Genomic DNA, 18210 nt, shown 5'->3' on the forward strand with positions numbered 1-18210 from the left:
GGCTGTTGGCCATTTCAGTATATTAGGGTTCAGAAAAATTAATTATAGATGCGGACAAAGAGCCCCACATTGGGACAAGTGACTTATGTTCCTGCAGACACTTTCCTTCCACTTAGAGGCACAGACACAGATTAAAGTGAGGCCATTTTTACTCCCTGGTCTCCAATTTAAGAGAAATTTTTGCTGTGTCTTAGAGTCTCCTCTCTCACAGAGGTAATCCCCAAAGCCACCATAATCCCACACGCAGTTTTTCTGTTCTTTTGTATGTTATGTTCTTTTTCAAAAATCCCAGTCTAGGGAAGGGCCAAGCAATTCTCAAATTCCACCCATTAAAATGATAAAAAGAAATGGTACTTACTTCTGCTGATGGAGTAGGAGACAAAGTCCTTGGAGACTAGAAAAATAAAAGAGAATTTAAAGTCACAATGTTTGTTAACTCTTTGCCGTTTTTTTTTGTTTGTTTGTTTTTTTGAGATGGAGTCTCGCTCTGTCGCCCAGGCTGGAGGGCAGTGGCGCAATCTCGGCTTACTGCAATCTCCGCCTCCCAGATTCAAGCGATTCTCCTGCCTCAGCCTCCCAAGTAGCTGGGACTACAGGCGTATGCCACCACCCCCAGCTACTTTTTTTATATTTTTAGTAGAGATGGGGTTTCACTGCGTTAGTCAGGATGGTCTCTATCTTCTGACCTCACGATCCGCCCCCCTTAGCTTCCCAAAGTTTTGGGATTACAGGCGTGAGCCACCGCGCCTGGCCTCTTTGCCAGTTTTAATTAGAGTTGTTTATCAGAGTCAGCTGCAAATATTAGCCAACATGTACCTGCCAGCATCCCTCCCCATCTCCCTGTCTTCTGATCAGGTACAAATGCATCTGCCATGGGGCTCAGACAGGTAGACTCTGACAAAGTTCCGGGGAGATTCTGGTGCACATCTCTGCCTAAGAACCATGAATAGACCGGGCGCGGTGGCTCACGTCTGTAATCCCAGCACTTTGGGATGCCGAGGCGGGCGGACCACAAGGTCAGGAGATCGAGACCATCCTGGCTAACACGGTGAAACCCTGTCTCTACTAAAAACTACAAAAAATTAGCCAGGCGCGGTGGCGGGCGCCTGTAGTCCCAGCTACTTGGGAGGCTGAGGCAGGAGAATGGCGTGAACCCGGAAGGCGAAGCTTGCAGTGAGCTGAGATCACGCCACTGCACTCCAGCCTGGGAGACAGAGCGAGACTCTGTCTCAAAAAAAAAAAAAAAAAAAGAACCATGACTAGATATGATTGTGATACATACTTAGGTGATTAAGCTAGACAAGTTGGAACCATTTCCCTTATATATTCAAACTACGCTCATTTTACTATGATGAGTTACAGCATCTACTGAAACATAGGATCTTGTTCACATGGTTGTTGACTAAATTACAACCACAGCAATCACCATAAAATAGTTTGATAACTAAAATAGGACTTTGGTGACCAGGCATGGGGCATCCTGCCTTGGCTGCATCGCCAATCTCACTATCATTCACCTCTGGCTTCCATCCTCCTAGGCACACAGGCTTCCTTGGGGCCATCAACAGGCCAAGCTTTCTGTCACCTCAGGGCCTTTGCACTTGCTGTCTCTTCTGCTGCCAGTGCTTTTCACCCAGACACCTGCAGAGCTCATTCCCCATCTGCACTGATGTCTCTGCTCAAACCCACTGTCACACAGCATCTCCGTGACCATTCTATCGAGAGGAGCAACCCAGCCCCTGGTACGCTTTCTCTTTACTCTGCTTCATTTCTCCTCAGAGCCCTACCACTCTGTAAAATTATATTACATATCTCTTTCTTTACTGTCTGTCTCCCACATGATGCCACAAGCTCCATGAGGGCAAGGACTGTTTGTTTACAGCTACATATTCCCAGTGATGACAGCAGCTCCTGGGACACAGTAGTTGCTCAAGTATTTTCCAAATGAATGAAATGTTTACAATTAAAATGCAAAAAGCTTTCAAATAGAAATGAAATTCAAACAGAGCTATGGAGAACACAGCCAGGGGTGGACTTCTCAGTTTTAGAATTTGCCCTTTTCCCCACATTCTATAGTAAGTGGGCGGACTGTCTGTATTCTAAGCCTTCACAAGCTCCACGGTCTCCTCTGCAGCTACAGCCTGTCTCTAGGGGGTCTCAGCTGGGTGAAGGCTGGTCTCAAGGTCAGGGCCCAGGTCTGCACCTGCACTGACAGCAAGGCCCTGGAGGCACCAATGGCTGCACAGAACTAATCTGACTCTTGCAGTGTTTCTTAAATGGCAATATGTATAAAGGCCAGGTGCGGTGGCTCACACCTGTAATCCCAGCACCTTGTGAGGCCAAGGTGGGTGGATCACTTGAGGTCAGGAGTTCACGACCAGCCTGGCCAACATGGAGAAACCCCAACTCTACTGAAAATACAAAAATTAGCCCAGCATGGTGGCACATGCCCGTAGTCTCAGCTACTTGGGAAGCTGAGGCAGCAGAACTGCTTGAACCTGGGAGGCGGAGGTTGCAGTGAGCCAAGATTGCACCACTACACTCCAGCTGGGTGACAGAGTGAGACTCCACCTCAAAAAAAAAAAAAAAAAAGGCAATATGTATATGAGGTCTATAAAAGAAGTGTGTTAAACACTAATGGAATAAATAATAGAACAGCTTGTAAATTTCTCTCAGTTGCAAGATGCAAGTATTGGGAAAGAGTTCACTAATATATCTGATTTCTGATCCCAGGGGCACCCTCTATGCATAGAGAAAACCATGGGACATAATTCGAGGTTATGACAGTAAATGTGCTGATTACGAGAGTAGGCAGCATTTTTCTTAAGCACTTATTATGTGCCCAGTACTGTTCTAATGTAAATAGCTCACTTACTCTTTACAGAAAACTTCTAGCATAGGTATTCTTGTTGTCTATCTTGAGTTTGCAGATAAGGAGATTGAGGTATATAATTTCCCCAAAGTTATGTGGTTAGTCAGCATCGGTCTGGTTTTTCTTTTTTTGTGTGTGTGTGTGGTGGTGGTTTTTGTTTTGTTTGCTTTGTTTTGTTTTTGAGACAGGGTGTCACTCTATCACCCAGGCCGGAGTACAATGGCATGATCATGGCTCACTGCAGCCTCAACCTCCTGGGCTCAAGTGATCCTCCCATCTCAGCCTCCCAAGTTGCTGGGACTACAGGCGTGTGCCATCATTCCTGGCTAATTTTGCATTTTTTTTTTTTTTGTAGAGATGGAATTTTGGTATGTTGCCCAGGCTGGTCTCAAACTCTTGGTCTCAAGCAATCCACCCACCTTGGCCTTGGCCTCCTAAAGTGCTGGTATTACAGACACGAGTCACCATGTCTGGCAGAGTCTGGTTTTAAATGCAGAGATTTTCACCTCAAAGCCCAAACTCTTGAGTGCTTAATGTTTTACTGCCCTGATGGAGCTGCTGGGAAACGCACACAGACACGTACACTGCACACCATGAACCCCAAATCCTTAACACCATTAAAAAAACTCACATCCCCTTGCTTGTATGGGTTAAACATTAGTAAATTCTCATCCACAGGGTCCAAGGCCAATCTCTATGCACTTTGTTCAGGAACTTCCCCTCGCCTCTTATGCCCTACGAAACTCTGTGGGGTTCAATGGCAACTGACAACCCGGGCCAATGCACCTGCGCTTGAGAGCGGCCGCAAGTGCAGCTACAGCTAAGTGACCACTAGGTGGCACTACATGAAAATGGATATCACTTCCTGCCACAGGGACCTTTTCCACGCAGAGCTATGCTCTGGAATAAAACCCAGATTAGAAAGTAAATAAATAAAAGGAACAATATATATAAAATGACAAATAAACATAAATATAATTATCAAATAATATTATACATCTGGAATTGAGAACAATTAAACAGAATCACATTTTCATGCCTTTTCTTCTCCAAGACCTCAAAGCACTGTGAGATGCTAGATTGTTTATATTCTGTTTTAACCTTTGTTGAACAGCTGATTTGTCAGCTATTTGTTAACATCTGTGTGGACTAAAATCAGTCTACAGATGATTCTAATTTTAAAAATAAAAGAGAAAAAAATGAGAGTGAGCCGATTGGCCAGGGGAAATGGACTTGGGTAGGAAGTGACCACAGAGAACCTTCAACCCTGAGATGGGACCGGGGAGGGGACCCCAAGGGGCTGAGAGGCTCTGGTCCCGCAGCAGATGGGTCTGCAGGCCGAGTATTAACGAGCCCCAAGAGGACAGGTAGCAACAATGGTAGAAATTGCCACATGCTCAGTATTTCCCCCAACTCTGGCCTCTGATAATTGCTTTACGTAGATTAGCTTGCTTAATCCTCACTAACACCCTATGAGGTAGATTCTATCATCACCCTATCTGTTTTACAGATGAGGAAACTAGGACCATTTTTCTTATTTTTTTAAATATATATAGATGAGGTCTCAACTATGTTGTCCAGGGTGGTCTTCAACTCCTAGCCTGAAGCAATCCTCCGGCCCTCAGCCTCCCAAAATGTTGGGATTACAGGTATGAGCACTGTACCTGGCCCAGGAAACTAGGAGCAGAATGGCTGTCACATGGTCAAAGTCAAACAATTGGCATGTGGTGATCCCTGGGTTGAGACCAGGTAATTTGATTCCAGAATCCTGGCTCACACTCCCGTGCTAGACTGTTGCCCCATGCGCTCTACTTTATTTTTTCTTTCACATGCTAACTTTCTTAAGTTGCTGAAAACTGTAGCTACCAAAATTTAGGGGGTGTGTTCTCTCTCCTCATGATGCCATGAATATACTTAAAGCTTATCACTAGACTAAGACCCCCAGGAGACCCTCACTCCCTTATTTGCTCTGCCCAGCTCACACAATCCCCATCCCCTCCCCACCTCCCGACAGCTTCCATCCCAGCATGCTAATGCTTAGCCGGTCTTCACTGTTGTTTGATGTGCCATTGTTCTGTTCTCCCACTTCTCATGATGGGCTTCTGAATACCTCAAAGCACCTGGTCTAGAAATCTGCAAATACTAGGCAGACAAAAGACCACCTGATTTACCTGAACTCCAAATGGTAGTTATTACAAATGTGACAAAAGAGAAGGTAAATTGTTGTACAACTCACAACCAGTAGGAATGTATTACCTCTCCAAGGCTCTGTCTCTCCTGTTTGTCATCATAGCCCGAAGTGTAGAAAGGCTCATAGGTAATAAGATCTGGACGTTCAATGTCATAAATTGCCTTGACCTTGGGAATGGCTGCTAAATCCTTGTAATCCAGGATCTCATTGTCTACTTTTGCCTGGCAAAGTTAACCAGAAAGAACAATTACCTTGTAGTCTCACTGCTTTGGGAAACTGTAGTTGGCGCATTTCCTGTTGTTTAAAAAGTGAAGGCCTTAAAATAAACAAAAACCAAAACATCTTGCCTAACACAGTTATACTCTTCAGAAGTTGCCCTTTATACCATATATTAATCATGTTTTTTTAAAAAAGTCACTGAACGCTTAGGAAAAAATCTGTGTAGAATTCATGAAATAGATAAATGTGCAAACCTTAAGGATAATTTCCTGAATTTATGATAGTAAAGGAAAAAGCTCAAACAGATGGTCCAATAATCCTCTCAGATGGCTAAAAACAAGAACTGCATAATTAATAAACTAAATATTTAAGTATCTTTGTGGTAGAATTTAGGAACACTCAGTATCACCTTCATAAAATATATATTTAATCCCCAAATATCTATATGCAATTTAGGTGCAAGAATTTTTTTTTTGAGACGGAGTCTTAGGTGCAAGAATTTTTTAAGTCCCGCAACATATTACTACATTTTACAGGTTGTCTGATCACTCTGTTGATGGTCACATATAAATGTAATTACCTAAAGGTAAAAGTGATTGAGGAGACTGTTCTACAAAAATGAAAATCAGGTCTCATAACAAAAACAGAAATCACTTTGAATTAGTTTTTGTTTTGGATTACCCATTCTGCTATTACAATCCACTAATTTACCTGTCCCAGAAATGTCACTTCCAGAAGTAGATACTTACATAGATAGTATGACCTGGTGAGCCAGGAATACTGGAGCCTGGTCTAGAATAAATACTTTCCGAGGATGCCCTGGTAGGCTGTAAAATAAACAGTGACTTGTAAGACTTCCGACCCTGGCTTCAGAATCTAGACTGTCCTGGGCCCTTAAGCTTTACTAAAAACTCAGCTAGTGAAAAAAAGAAACATTTATCACCTTTTTGAATAAGGTAAAATACAACCTAGAAGGAAAGGTAAATGCAAACTAGTTGTACGATCCAGTTTTGAAAAGGCGTGGGGAGGCCTTTCTCTGGCCCTTCCTGCTCCTTGTCCCCTACGAGAATTTCTGGTTTACCTTTGAGCACACCTCAAAGCTTCCCGTTTCTCTCCCTCTCTACTGCCATAGTCCCAGCCCCAGTCACCACCTCCATTCATCCAGATTATTGCAATGGCCTCCCTGTGAGTTTTCTGCCTTCTCCCCTCCCTTCTTCAAATCAAATCCACCTGGCAGGCAATGGATACAGAGACCTTTTTTTTTTTTTTTTTTTTTTTTTTTTTGAGACAGAGTCTCACTCTGTCACCCAGGCTGGAGTGCAGTGGTGCAATCTTGGCTCACTGCAAGCTCCGCCTCCCAGGTTCACACCTTTCTCCTGCCTCAGCCTCCCGAGTAGCTAGAACTACAGGCACCTGCCACCATGCCCGGCTAATTTTTTGTGTTTTTAGTAGAGACAGGGTTTCACCGTGTTAGCCAGGATGGTCTTGATCTCCTGACCTCGTGATCCGCCCGCCTCCGCCTCCCAAAGTGCTGGGATTACAGGCGTGAGCCACCGCACTCAGCCGAGAGACCTTTCAAGAACATAATTTGGATGATCACTACTCTGCTTTTGTCTCCAGCATTGATATAGTTTGGCTGTGTCTCCACCCACGTTTCACCTTGAATTGTAATAATCCCCACGTGTCAAGGGTGGGTCCAGGTGGAGATAATTGAATCACGGGGCAGTTTCCCCCATACTATTCTTGTGATAGTGAATAAGTCTCACGAGACTGATGATTTTATAAATGGGAGTTTCCCTGCACAAGCTCTCTTGCCTGCCACCACGTAAGACATGACTTTGCTTCTTATTTGCTTTCTGCCATGATTGTGAGGCCTCCCCAGCCATGTGGAACTGGAGTCCATTAAGCCACTTTCCTTTATAAATTACCCAGTCTTGGGTATATCTTTACTAGCGGCATGAGAACAGACCTAACAGAAGCATCCATTCAGAATAAAATCACAACAACCAGGGCCTCAGGATTCTATCCCTGCCTTCCCCTCCTACCTTGTCTCTCACCTGTCATCACTCACAGAACACAGCGCACAAAGCTGCCTCAGAGTTCTTATCCTCGCTTACTGCTCCCTCTGCCTGAAATGCCCTAGCTCCCAATTTTACTTGGATGATTCTCTTCTTTCAGTCTTGGCTTAAATATCACCTCCTCAGAGAGGACCTCCCTGATTCAATCCAGAGTTGGTTCCCCATGTTGTTTTCTCTCATAGTGTCATTCTTTTTTCCTTCATGAGTAAAATGTATAATTATATATTTATTGGTTTCCTTGCATCGTGTCTGTCTCCCTCATTAAATTTAGTCATGCTCTCTGCCCTCATAGAGTTTATTTTTTAACCACTGTCTATACCCAATGCTTTCCACAGGTACATAGAAGGCACAAATCCTAGTTGAGGGAATGAGATAGAATTTATTATTTGTAAACAAATACTTAGTTTGCAGACACTTGACTTATGTTAATTACACGATTTGAGCCTAACTATATAGAGAGTCACTGAGGTAAGGCTGGTGGGTCGGCCTTTGGGAAGGATGAAAGAAACTGGACTTCACAGTATATACCTGAAGAACGTGGAGAGTGAGAGGTGGTTATGTGAGCAGGAAGGAAACCTATGAACTAGGATCAGCTGCCTCCTGCTTCTGTTTAACATATTCTGGAAAGCTCTGCAGAGAAAACTCAAGGCCCCATTTTGGAACACTTCCTCGCCTCTGTTGCAGCCATTTCCTAAAGAGAGTAACTTATAGTTCTACAATAGGAATAAGACCTTGCCTTCTCAGTACTGTTTCTATTGGTGTTTAATACCTTGAATGTGGGTACCACTGAGCCAAAGAAACTCCTTCAGACAAGGGTGTTGTCTCACTATGCTGTTCACCGTTGAAGCAATGAAGGCAAACATATCTGGCCAATTCAGGTCAGGCAGTGATTAGACTCATCGCTGGAAGACTGTGATCAGTCTTTTTCAGCCAATGCCCCTGGTATCTTTGAGATGCTAGGGTGGAAGTGGCTGGGAGAAATCACACCACACCCAGGTGGAGGTGCACCAGGTGCATCACTTCTGGGCCTCCTCCCCAGGACCTGGCGTGCACAAGCGCTTTCCTGCTAGAGTTATACCAATCACAGGCATATCTCAATATGAGAAAATTCTACCTCTGAGTATGTTGAAAAAGGAAAGACTCACATAACACTATTCAAGAAATGTGCAGGCTGGGCACGGTGGCTCACACCTGTAATCCCAGCACTTTGGGAGGCCGAGGCGGGTGGATCACCTGAGGTCAGGAGTTTGAGACCAGCCTGGCCAACATGGTGAAACCCCATCTCTACTAAAAATACAATAAAATTAACTGGGTGTGGTGGCAGGCACCTGTAATCCCAGCTACTTGGGAGGCTGAGGTAGGAGAATCGCTTGAACTTGGGAGGCGGAGGGTGCAGTGAGCCAAGATTGTGCCACTGCACTCCAGCCTGGGCAACAAGAGTGAAACTCTGCCTCAAAGTAATAATAATAATAATAATCATAAAGTGCAATTTCTAGATCCATTTCCTAATCAAAATATAGAAGTGGCACAATCAAAATGTATTCCTCCTTTACAAGGAGATGCTACCCCCTGAAAAAGCTGAACCTGTATCCATCTCTGTGAGATAATTATTAACCACAGGTAGTCCTTCAGTTTCAAGCGGCCAGGATCTCACATTTGCCAAACTTAATGTCAAAATGAAACCTCTTAAGTAGCAACCCAAGAATATCGATGGCAACGAATGTCTACTGCCTACTTACTACGTGGAAGCCCTGTGCCAAGCACTTCCCAGGGCTTACAAGATTACAAGATTACAAGATTAATCTCGTGTAATCTTCTCCGTAACCCTAGGAGGTAGCTTCCATTATTATTCCTATTTTACAGATAAGGAAAAAGTATCAGTGCTCCAAGCCACACAGGTAGGAAAGGGATGAAGAGTCAGGATTTGAACTCAGACACTCTAGGTCCACAGCCCAAGCATTTAAGCCCTGCACTAAAATTTTGCTGTATTGCAGGGCAAATGTGATCATTTATTTCCTATCAACATAACTATGGGACAAATGGGGTGAAACTAAAAGAGAAATATTGAGATCAAGTAGCAGAAAAGAATGCTTGCTAACTGAAAATATTTCTGTTGCGCTAGCTCTGTAAGAACACTGCAATAGCTCACTGGGTTGGGGTGGGGAGAGGGTGTGCGGCAGGAGCATCAGATGTCTTCGGTTACTGGGGTTGCTATGACAAAGGCCTGTTTTCATTAACAAGCATCCAGGACATTGTGTGAACAGCCAAAGTGTACACTGGGGCTTTGGGGTCATTCGTATGTTACTCATCCTATTTTTGCCAAGTGTGGGGCAAGGATACTTTCAGCCTTTGCTGTAATGATGCACCTGGGGATGGCTCTGAATGGTTTTATTTGCTCTTGTACTGCATGTACTGGTAGAAACAGAGCTGAAGAACAACGCACGCACATGTAGGGAAGGGTCTTTAACAGCATCTTCCAGGGATGAAGAGCTTCGTGGGCAGTAGAGGCAGTTCTCTTGGCAGAACTAGCCTATTTCACTTCAGTTTCTCTCTCCCTTCCTTCTCTGAGACAGAGTCTCACTCTGTCGCCCAGCCTGGAGTGCAGTGGCATGATCTTGGCTTCACTGCAACCTCTGCCTCCCAGGTTCAAGCGATTCTAGTGCCTCAGCCTCCCAAGTAGCTGGGACTACGGGGACTTGCCACCACACCCAGCTAATTTTTGTATTTTTAGTAGAGATGGGGTTTCACCCCATTGGCCAGGATGGTCTTGAACTCCTGACCTCATGATTTGCCTGCCTCGGCCTCCCAAAGTGCTGGGATTACAGACGTGAGCCATAACGCCTGGCCTCTCCCTTCCTTCTTGACTGGATTAGAGGATCCTGTGAGTTATGCAGGCTTTCTTGGAAACATTTATCTTTTTTTATTTACACTATTAATACTATTGAGCTAAAGATTTTAAAAGTTATTCAACAATTTGAATTTTTTCAAGTCCCATTTGGTTTTTAAAAGTTTTCAGATCCAAATTACCTCCAATTTGTATACACTTACCCCCAAGTTCTCTGATTCAGAAATAAATATTTTAGGTTTTAATAGGCAGTTTTCAAAGTCAGGTGAACTGGTCATCAAATTTGCTGATGTTCTGGCTTGTCTTAGAGCCATCCCTCTGCTACTCGCATCTTCAAACTTTAGTGTTGAGAAATGCCCTGATGTATCTTGGAGATATGGTTTGGCTCTGTGCCCCCACCCAAATCTCATCTTGATTTGTAATATCCATGTGTCCACGGAGAGAGGTGATTGGATTATGGGGGTGGTTTTCCCCATGCTGTTCTCATGATAGTGAGAGAAGTCTCACGAGACCTGGTGGTTTTATAAATGGTAGTTTTTACTGCATTCACATGCTCTCTCTTTCCTGCCACCATGTGAAGAAGGTCTTTGCTTCCCCTTTGCCTTCTGCCACGATTGTTAAGATTCCTGAGGCCTTCCCAGCCATGCAGAACTGTGGGTCAATTAAACCTCTTTTCTTTATAAATTACCCAGTCTTGGGCAGTTCTTTATAGCAGTGTGAAAATGGACTAATACACTTGAAGATTTGGAAACTGCTTTTTCTTTCACTGAATTTACCACTGTTTGTTTTTGCTTCATTCTGACCTCCTAAGTTTATGGTAAAATTTACTTCCATGGGCATCTTGTTTTGCGGGTTGAGTTGCATTCTTGCTTGCTTATTTTCTTACAATGGCCCAATTCTGTTTACCTGTCTATATTGAAATAATGAGATAAAACACATCTATGTATTTTATGTAAGACAGTATAATACAGTGGACTTAAAAGGCTGACTTTGGTGCCAAATAACAGTTCAAACCTGGGCTCTACTAGTTGTTTGATGTTACATGAGTTTTTCTTTTTTCTTTTCCGTTCTCTTTTTCTTTTAACTTCCTTGAGCTTCAACTTCTTCACGTACAGAACGCAGCAAGGTGTACCAGCATAACTATGTCACAGGGTTAAATGAGAGAATGCATATAAAGCTCCAAGCACCTTACTGGGCACATGGCAAGTAGTCAACATTTTCTAGACACTTGGGATTAGACTAGGTTTCTCAGGCAGTTAATCTCAAATAATGCCTCTGTTTTGCTCTTCATGAATATTCCTTTCATACGTGAGCTACATAGAACTGGGCTTCCCCAGCGTTCTCTACAGCTACCGCACTTGGACTCCTTCCCATCAGAACTCAGATATGTGAAGCAATTCATCACAGTATATGGGGCAGCAGTCCCGCCAGGAGCTGACAGATAGCCTTCCCCTCCTTGAGAACTCTGTGAAGTGATTCCAAATGCTCTTGGAGACAGTGACTGTGTCTCCACTTTGGTAATTAATGCCCTTCCCATGCCGATGACGATGACCTTGCACAGTCTGTCTTATCTGCCAGGACAGTTCCTGGTTTGTTGCCTACTGAACTGTGCTCAAGGCTTAAGTGACACACATGGATTGCCTGCTTTTTGCCACAGTCCCTAGTGTCTCTCAGAGTGTATTTGCTCAACTGCGGGAGGTTAGAGGTCTCTCCCTTATGAAGGTCATAAAATTACTTTTTAAAAATTGAATGATTATTTTTGGACTTTTAATCCTAGATACTTAGAATTTTACATTTCAATTTGAAACATCTAGAATTCTAAACATGTTGAATTTCAAATTAACATCTTGTTTATTAAAAGAACCCTTTTTATTCTTCCAGCTGTTATTTTTCTTTTCCTAATGAATCCATAATTTGCTGTTACAGCTAAGATATCTTCAAAAGGCTCAGAGCTGTTCTCCAACACATTAACATACATCCACTCAGACAGAAACCATCTCAATCTTGAAAGCACTTAACTTACTGACATGCTGTCCCACTTTCAAAACCCACTGACAGTTTCTTCTTTACCATTAACCCAACCCTATCATCACCACTTTGGTCATCACAGAATTTTACAGGTGATCCTGACATGTAACTGATGATCCTTACATGTAGTTATTTAATCTAAATTACCATTTCCACCCATTCAGATGTCCAGGGTGACAACAGTGACCCAATAATTATGAACTGAACTCAATAACCCAATGGGTCAGAAGCCTTGTTTCTGGAATTCTTTATGAGAGTTACAGTAAAAAAAATTACTCTCTGGTCTATGTTATAAATGCATACAATTTCAAATATTTATCACCAAAGGTAAGCTCACTTCTACAGAATAAAGGAAACAGCAAGGACTTATGGCTAACATACTAAAAGCAGGTACAATTTATTTACTTTCATTTAAGCACATTTTCCTTGCAGAAAAACCAACTCGAAAGTGCAGTTGGAGAAATTCAGTTCTTCCTTTTGATGCTATCTTTGGCATCTTCTGATGCCATCTTTGGCATGGAGGTGGGGTGGGGTGGGATGAAGAAAGCAGGCAAGGTAGATAGATAAAGAATTATATATGGTAGTGATCGCTCAGAGTATTTTGCCAGTAAGATGAGGCAAGTAGTTGAAACCTTATTTTGGCAAAAGGAAGAAAGGAGCCTTCGGTAAGAACCTTCTTGTTGATATGGCTGTTCTCATTCAGTCTGTCATGATGAAGGGGTCCATTTACTCTATAGTTATCTCCCCAGCACACTTTCATGTCTTTACGTTTGATTTCAACAACGATTTTTACTTTCCACACACACACACAAAAATAACAAAGAGATGCCTCATTAGAAGACTAGCGGTTCAACAGGAGAGATAAAACATGGCATTTAATTACAAATAAGTAGCCAAATGCTTTAAAAAGCACATCTTTTTGTTTTCTTCATGAAATCTCTTTGAAAAGCCCTCTAAATACCTTTCAGCTATTTTTCCCCTATGCCTTGATTTTGTCCATCTGTCCTGCCATTCAGAAGGCACAGTCACAGAACAAAAATTAATTGAAGACACCCTCTTCCGTTTCCATTACAGGTCTTATTATTCTTCAAATACTAACCATTAAAAACACTTACCAGAGCTCTGCCGGTTGAGTAAGTAGATAAATGACATTTTCCATTTACTTTCCATTATGATCCACCATGCACATGGGTCGCCTAGAAGGACAGTGCTGGGAAGCACTTTGTAGCCCCTGCCCTCCCCCCATTCAGCAGGAGCAGGGATGCAACAACTATATTCATCTAATTTGCATTTATCCAAAGCCATGCTCTAAGGAGAGAAACTACAGGCATCTGGCAACTAGATCAGAATGATCTTACGAACACTGATGGGACAACTACTGATATAAGGTGACTGACACCTTATACTAAGTCCTGTTGATGTGGACAGTACCTGCCTTGGGTTTTTGTTGAAGTTCACCAGACAAGGTGGGGATAACAGCTGCAGAAAAAGGAATACTTTTAAAACCTGCACATACTGAATGCCCACTGCTAAGCAAAGAAAGAGTGAAATCAACTCCTTTGGAAAAAAGAATTTTGTGTTTGGAGAGGAGGCAGGAGGATGCTGTGGGCACACACCACTTCTCTGGGGACAGTTTCACAAATGCCATCAGCCGTTATTACATGAAATCTTTCCAGTATAAATCTTTACACCTCTACATTCAGCTGTCTGATGAACTGTAAAGACACGCTCAAAAGGATGAAATACTTGGACGAAATGAAAGCTGGGAGTAAAACAGTATGTATTGTAGTGACATGAACAAAACAAAAATCAAACACCACTAACATTACTTGCTTGTTCTTGACAGACATAAAGCCTCAAATTAGCTCCTTTAAAAATATACACATGGTATTTGTTTGGTATATTATAGATTGACAAGTGCATATGTTATAATTGGTGAATATTAGTTTCAAAGAAAAAAGTCACACCCATTTTGCAGGTCAGTCAATTCATGCTTTAACCTCCAAAGGCATGGCTGAGAAAAACTCCCTTTTAGAATGAAAGCAAGTGACACCCCCCAGATTATTACAGACTTGGTCCTGGGAATACCATGTGCTTTGTGTATAATGAATTACACATGCTCAGTACTGAGTTTTACCTGTAGACAAAATTTGCTATTCATAGAAAACTTCCAAGTGAGTGGAACCAGAATACGTTTTTCTTAGGTAATTCTATTTTCATCATTTTCTTTTACCTGTAATTCAGGCAAAAGGAAAAGATGGAGCTCATTCTCAATATAGATAACAAAAATGACTTTCCTGCTATAGATTTTACTTTCCTCTACAGCAAAACCAGGACTTATTTCTGCAGCACAGAGTACTGAATGTCCCTGCAAGGAAGACAGTTTATCTAATAACTGAGGGTACTGAATTTTAAGTGGTGGAAAATGAGTTGCTGTGTAGCCAAAAGTACTTAAAAGATAAAATATGTGTGACTTGAGAACTGCATTGCTTTGGAGTTTTCCGGAATCTTAAAGGTACTGGTGAGCCATTCTTCGATCGCCAACGGGTGAAGGGAGACCTTGCCACACAGCCCATTTTCTCTGCCAGGTCCCAAGCTGTTTACAACTTTCTGCGATGGAGCTAAAGTTGACTTCATTGATAGTTACAGCTGGATAATAGGAATCAGATGTCCCTTTTGAACAACAAGATAGGAGGAGAGAAGTTATTGAAAACAGACCTCTCTCGCTCCCTCTCTGTCTCTCAAGATGCTGCAAATCTCTTAAGCTTAAAGGTCTGGGGCAAACTAAAAAATTTCACACTTGATGATGGCATTTTTCTTCAAGTCGTGAAAATGTATTACTTGGTTGTAGACACAGGCTAACAAAATGTAATACTATTTAACAGTATACTACTGGAAAAAATAAGAAAAAAAAAAACTATTGAAAAAGTGGCTTCTTGCCAAGTGGAAGCACTTAATTCTGAGCAACACTCATTTAAAGTGGGGACAATCTTTGGCTGTTCCTCTGGATTCATGTGACTTTGACTTCACCGTGTGTGGAAACTCTGCCACTGGAGCTGAAACTTTAGCACAGAATGAAGATTGTATGAAAAATACATCATATCATAGGAACCCAGTATCACGGGACAACGCAAGGCACTGAGGCCTGGGGTCAAGAACTGAAGTGTGCAGTTGGCTTGCTGTTTATGACAGCCTGTGCAGTCTCAGACATGCTGCTGTATCTGTGTGTTTTTGGTTTTTTTTTTTTTTTTGAGACAGGGTCTCACTCTGTTGCCCAGGCTGGAGTGCAGTGGCATGATCTTGGCTCACTGCAGCCTCAACCTCCCCAGGCTCAGGTGATCTTCCCATCTAAGCCTCCTGAGTGGCTAAGAATACAGGCACGCACCACCATCCCTCACTAATTTTTGTATTTTTGGAAGGGTACATATGGGGTTTTGCCATATTTCCCAGGCTGGTCTCAAACTCCTGGGCTCTAGTGATCTGCCCACATTGGCCTCCCGACGTGCTGGGATTACAGGCATGAGCCACCATGCCCAGCCCATCCGACTTCATTCTATCAATGAGGAAACTCAGGGGGTTGACCTCTAAAAGGTTCTCTTCTACTCTAAGCTTCTATACTTCTGTCTTTTCCATCGTGCAAAGAAAGAAGGTGAAGGTTTAACAAAAATAGAAACTCAGACTCTTCTTATCCTTAGCGCAGTTCTGACAGGCACAGAATGTACAGGCACACAGCCCAGCCAAAGTGCTGCAGTGCAACCCTGAATTGTTAGCAGAGCTAGAGAACAGGTTTCATCTGGGCTGAGATGAGATTGTAGAAAGTCGCTTCTAGTTTAACAGGCCAAGGTTTCCGCTGATTCTCAGAGACCCCTAAAGATGGTCAGGTCTGTGCATGCAGCATAATCTCCAGCCTGGCTGTTCCTCTGCCGGGCTGGTTGAGTCCTCTCCCTTCCCCTGCAGGATGCCCCGGGCAGGTGGTGCTGCTCTCTTCCTTACACTCCATCAGTGGCCCCCTGACAACAGCCTTAGCCAGTATTTAATGTTCTCCTTCTTCTGCTTCTTTCAGGTTTTTCTCTCACTGTCCCCTTGCAGTATAGCAGGACGAATATGAGTGAAGGGCTCACGGAAACATGGTTTTCAATCCTAGCTCTTCCACTTACCAGTAGAGTAACTCTGGAGAAGTTACCTAACTATGATGGGTCTCAGTCTCCCCATCTGTAAAATGGGAATAAGATTAGCTACCTCGCAGGAATTCTTAGGGAGAGCAAATGAGATTGTATGTAAATCCCCCAGTCTCCATAGAGTAGGTGCCTGTTCTCAGTTTCTTCCTTTCCCACTTCACTGTTCTTTTGTTTTTTTTCTTGAGACAGAGTCTTGCTCTGTCACCCCGGCTGGAGTGCAGTGGCGCAATCTTGGCTCACTGCAACCTCTGTCTCCAGGGTTCAAACAATTCTCCTGCCTCAGCCTCCTAAGTAGCTGGGATTACAAGTGCCCACAACCATGCCTGGCTAATTTTTATATTTTTAGTGGAGACGGGGTTTCACCACGTTGGCCAGGGTGGTCTTGAACTCCTGATCTCAAGTGATCTGCCTGCCTCGGCCTCCCAAAGTGCTGGGATTACAAGCGTGAGCCACTGTGCCTGGCCTCACTCTTCCTTTCTTGAGTGAAACCACTCCCTACCCAAGCACTGCCTTTCCCAGCTGCACACTTCACATCTCCTCATCAGGTCCGCCATTTTCTCCTCATCCCCTCACAGGCAAATCTCAGCCAGCCTGCAAAAATCAACTCCAAGACCACTTCTCCCAGGAAGCGACCCTGGAAACCTTTTCCTCATCTGACATTCCAAGGAGCATGGCCTACGCGAGCCATAGCCTGGGATGGGTTTCTGTACCACCCTTATAATTATTTATCATCTTTTCTTGCCTATGAGGCTGGATCTGCCACATCCAGCCCAACTCTATACCCGGGTGCTGAGCAGATACTTGTGCAGTGAACAAACGTGGCAACACGGGACCAAAAGGCAGCTTCTGATGTGCTTGCTTGAACAGACACAAAGCTTTAGCTGCTGCTCTGAATGAAAACATCCATCCAAGAAGACAACAGCCAGAGTCAGTGTGAGAGGCACTTGTGGTGTGAGAAAAGCAACTGCTTTCTGCAGGAGCCGAAGAAGTTATGTGAGGAAAGCAGCCCAGGGGAAAAGCAACAGAAGCCTGGGCCCAGGACAGTGGCTTCGAGCCCCAGCCTAGACACAATGCCAACCTGCAGAGACGGAGACCGTCCTGTGCGTCGAATCAGACTTTTGGGATAAAAGAAATCGGATGAAGAATGCCGAATGTTTGGCAGCTGCCATGAAACATGAGAAAAGGGAAGAACGAACACAGAAATAGCCTCAAATCAGAAGAATTATTTTAAAAAATTAAACAAAACAACAACCACCTTAGGGAAAACTAACTTGAGAGTAAACATCAAGTGGGATTCTTTCAATGATGTACATGTGGATTTTTGGGCCCATGTTTAAAAGCATATTAACTGGTCTTCAAGTTACAGTAAATTTATCTAAGCTCCAACCTCCTTCAATTCCTCTCCATTTATTTTGGTTTAGACATTCTTACAATATATAAAGGGTAAGAAGCCAGTGAAGCCAACTGAGAGCCATCCTTGAGAATCTGTTGTTACAAATGCCCCATGAGTTCTTAAATATAAAAAATGTGGACTACCCAGTGGGGTTGCTGAAAGATTCTTAAAACATTTTCATTTTGCTATGGAAACTGCACTAATGTGACATGCAGTGAAAGGCCTGGAAATCTTGGCTCAAGATTTGTGATGTGTAGACACACCCTTAAGAGAGCACAAGATGTATTTCTCTGTTCAAAACGTATTCCCTTTAAACCCTACCAACATCAGTGTGAACCCCGGCTCTGGGTACGTGGGAGCCTCTTCCTCACTTCTGGGCTTTCCAAAGATAGTGACCCAGAGCACT

At 43.3% G+C, this 18210-nt stretch overlaps 1 protein-coding gene across 11 annotated transcripts in view; it reads right to left on the reverse strand.

Moving 5' to 3' along the window:
• The window catches only part of ABLIM1 (actin binding LIM protein 1), a 329600-nt gene that overhangs the window by 36665 nt on the left and 274725 nt on the right, over positions 1 to 18210 (reverse strand). For 8 of the 11 annotated variants that reach the window (XM_034931561.2, XM_034931560.2, XM_063607908.1 and 5 more), the window contains exons 9-11: positions 6032 to 6109; positions 5129 to 5284; positions 359 to 394 (exon numbers count right to left, since the gene is read on the reverse strand). In XM_034931561.2, the coding sequence (XP_034787452.1) occupies positions 359 to 394; positions 5129 to 5284; positions 6032 to 6109 (270 nt within the window). Of the gene's footprint in view, positions 1 to 358; positions 395 to 5128; positions 5285 to 6031; positions 6110 to 17489; positions 17574 to 18210 lie in introns of all 11 variants that reach the window. The other 3 variants (XM_055092320.3, XM_063607910.1, XM_063607913.1) reach the window with 3 other exon arrangements.

Source organism: Pan paniscus, chromosome 8, assembly GCF_029289425.2.
Source record: "Pan paniscus chromosome 8, NHGRI_mPanPan1-v2.0_pri, whole genome shotgun sequence".
NCBI lineage: Eukaryota > Metazoa > Chordata > Mammalia > Primates > Hominidae > Pan > Pan paniscus.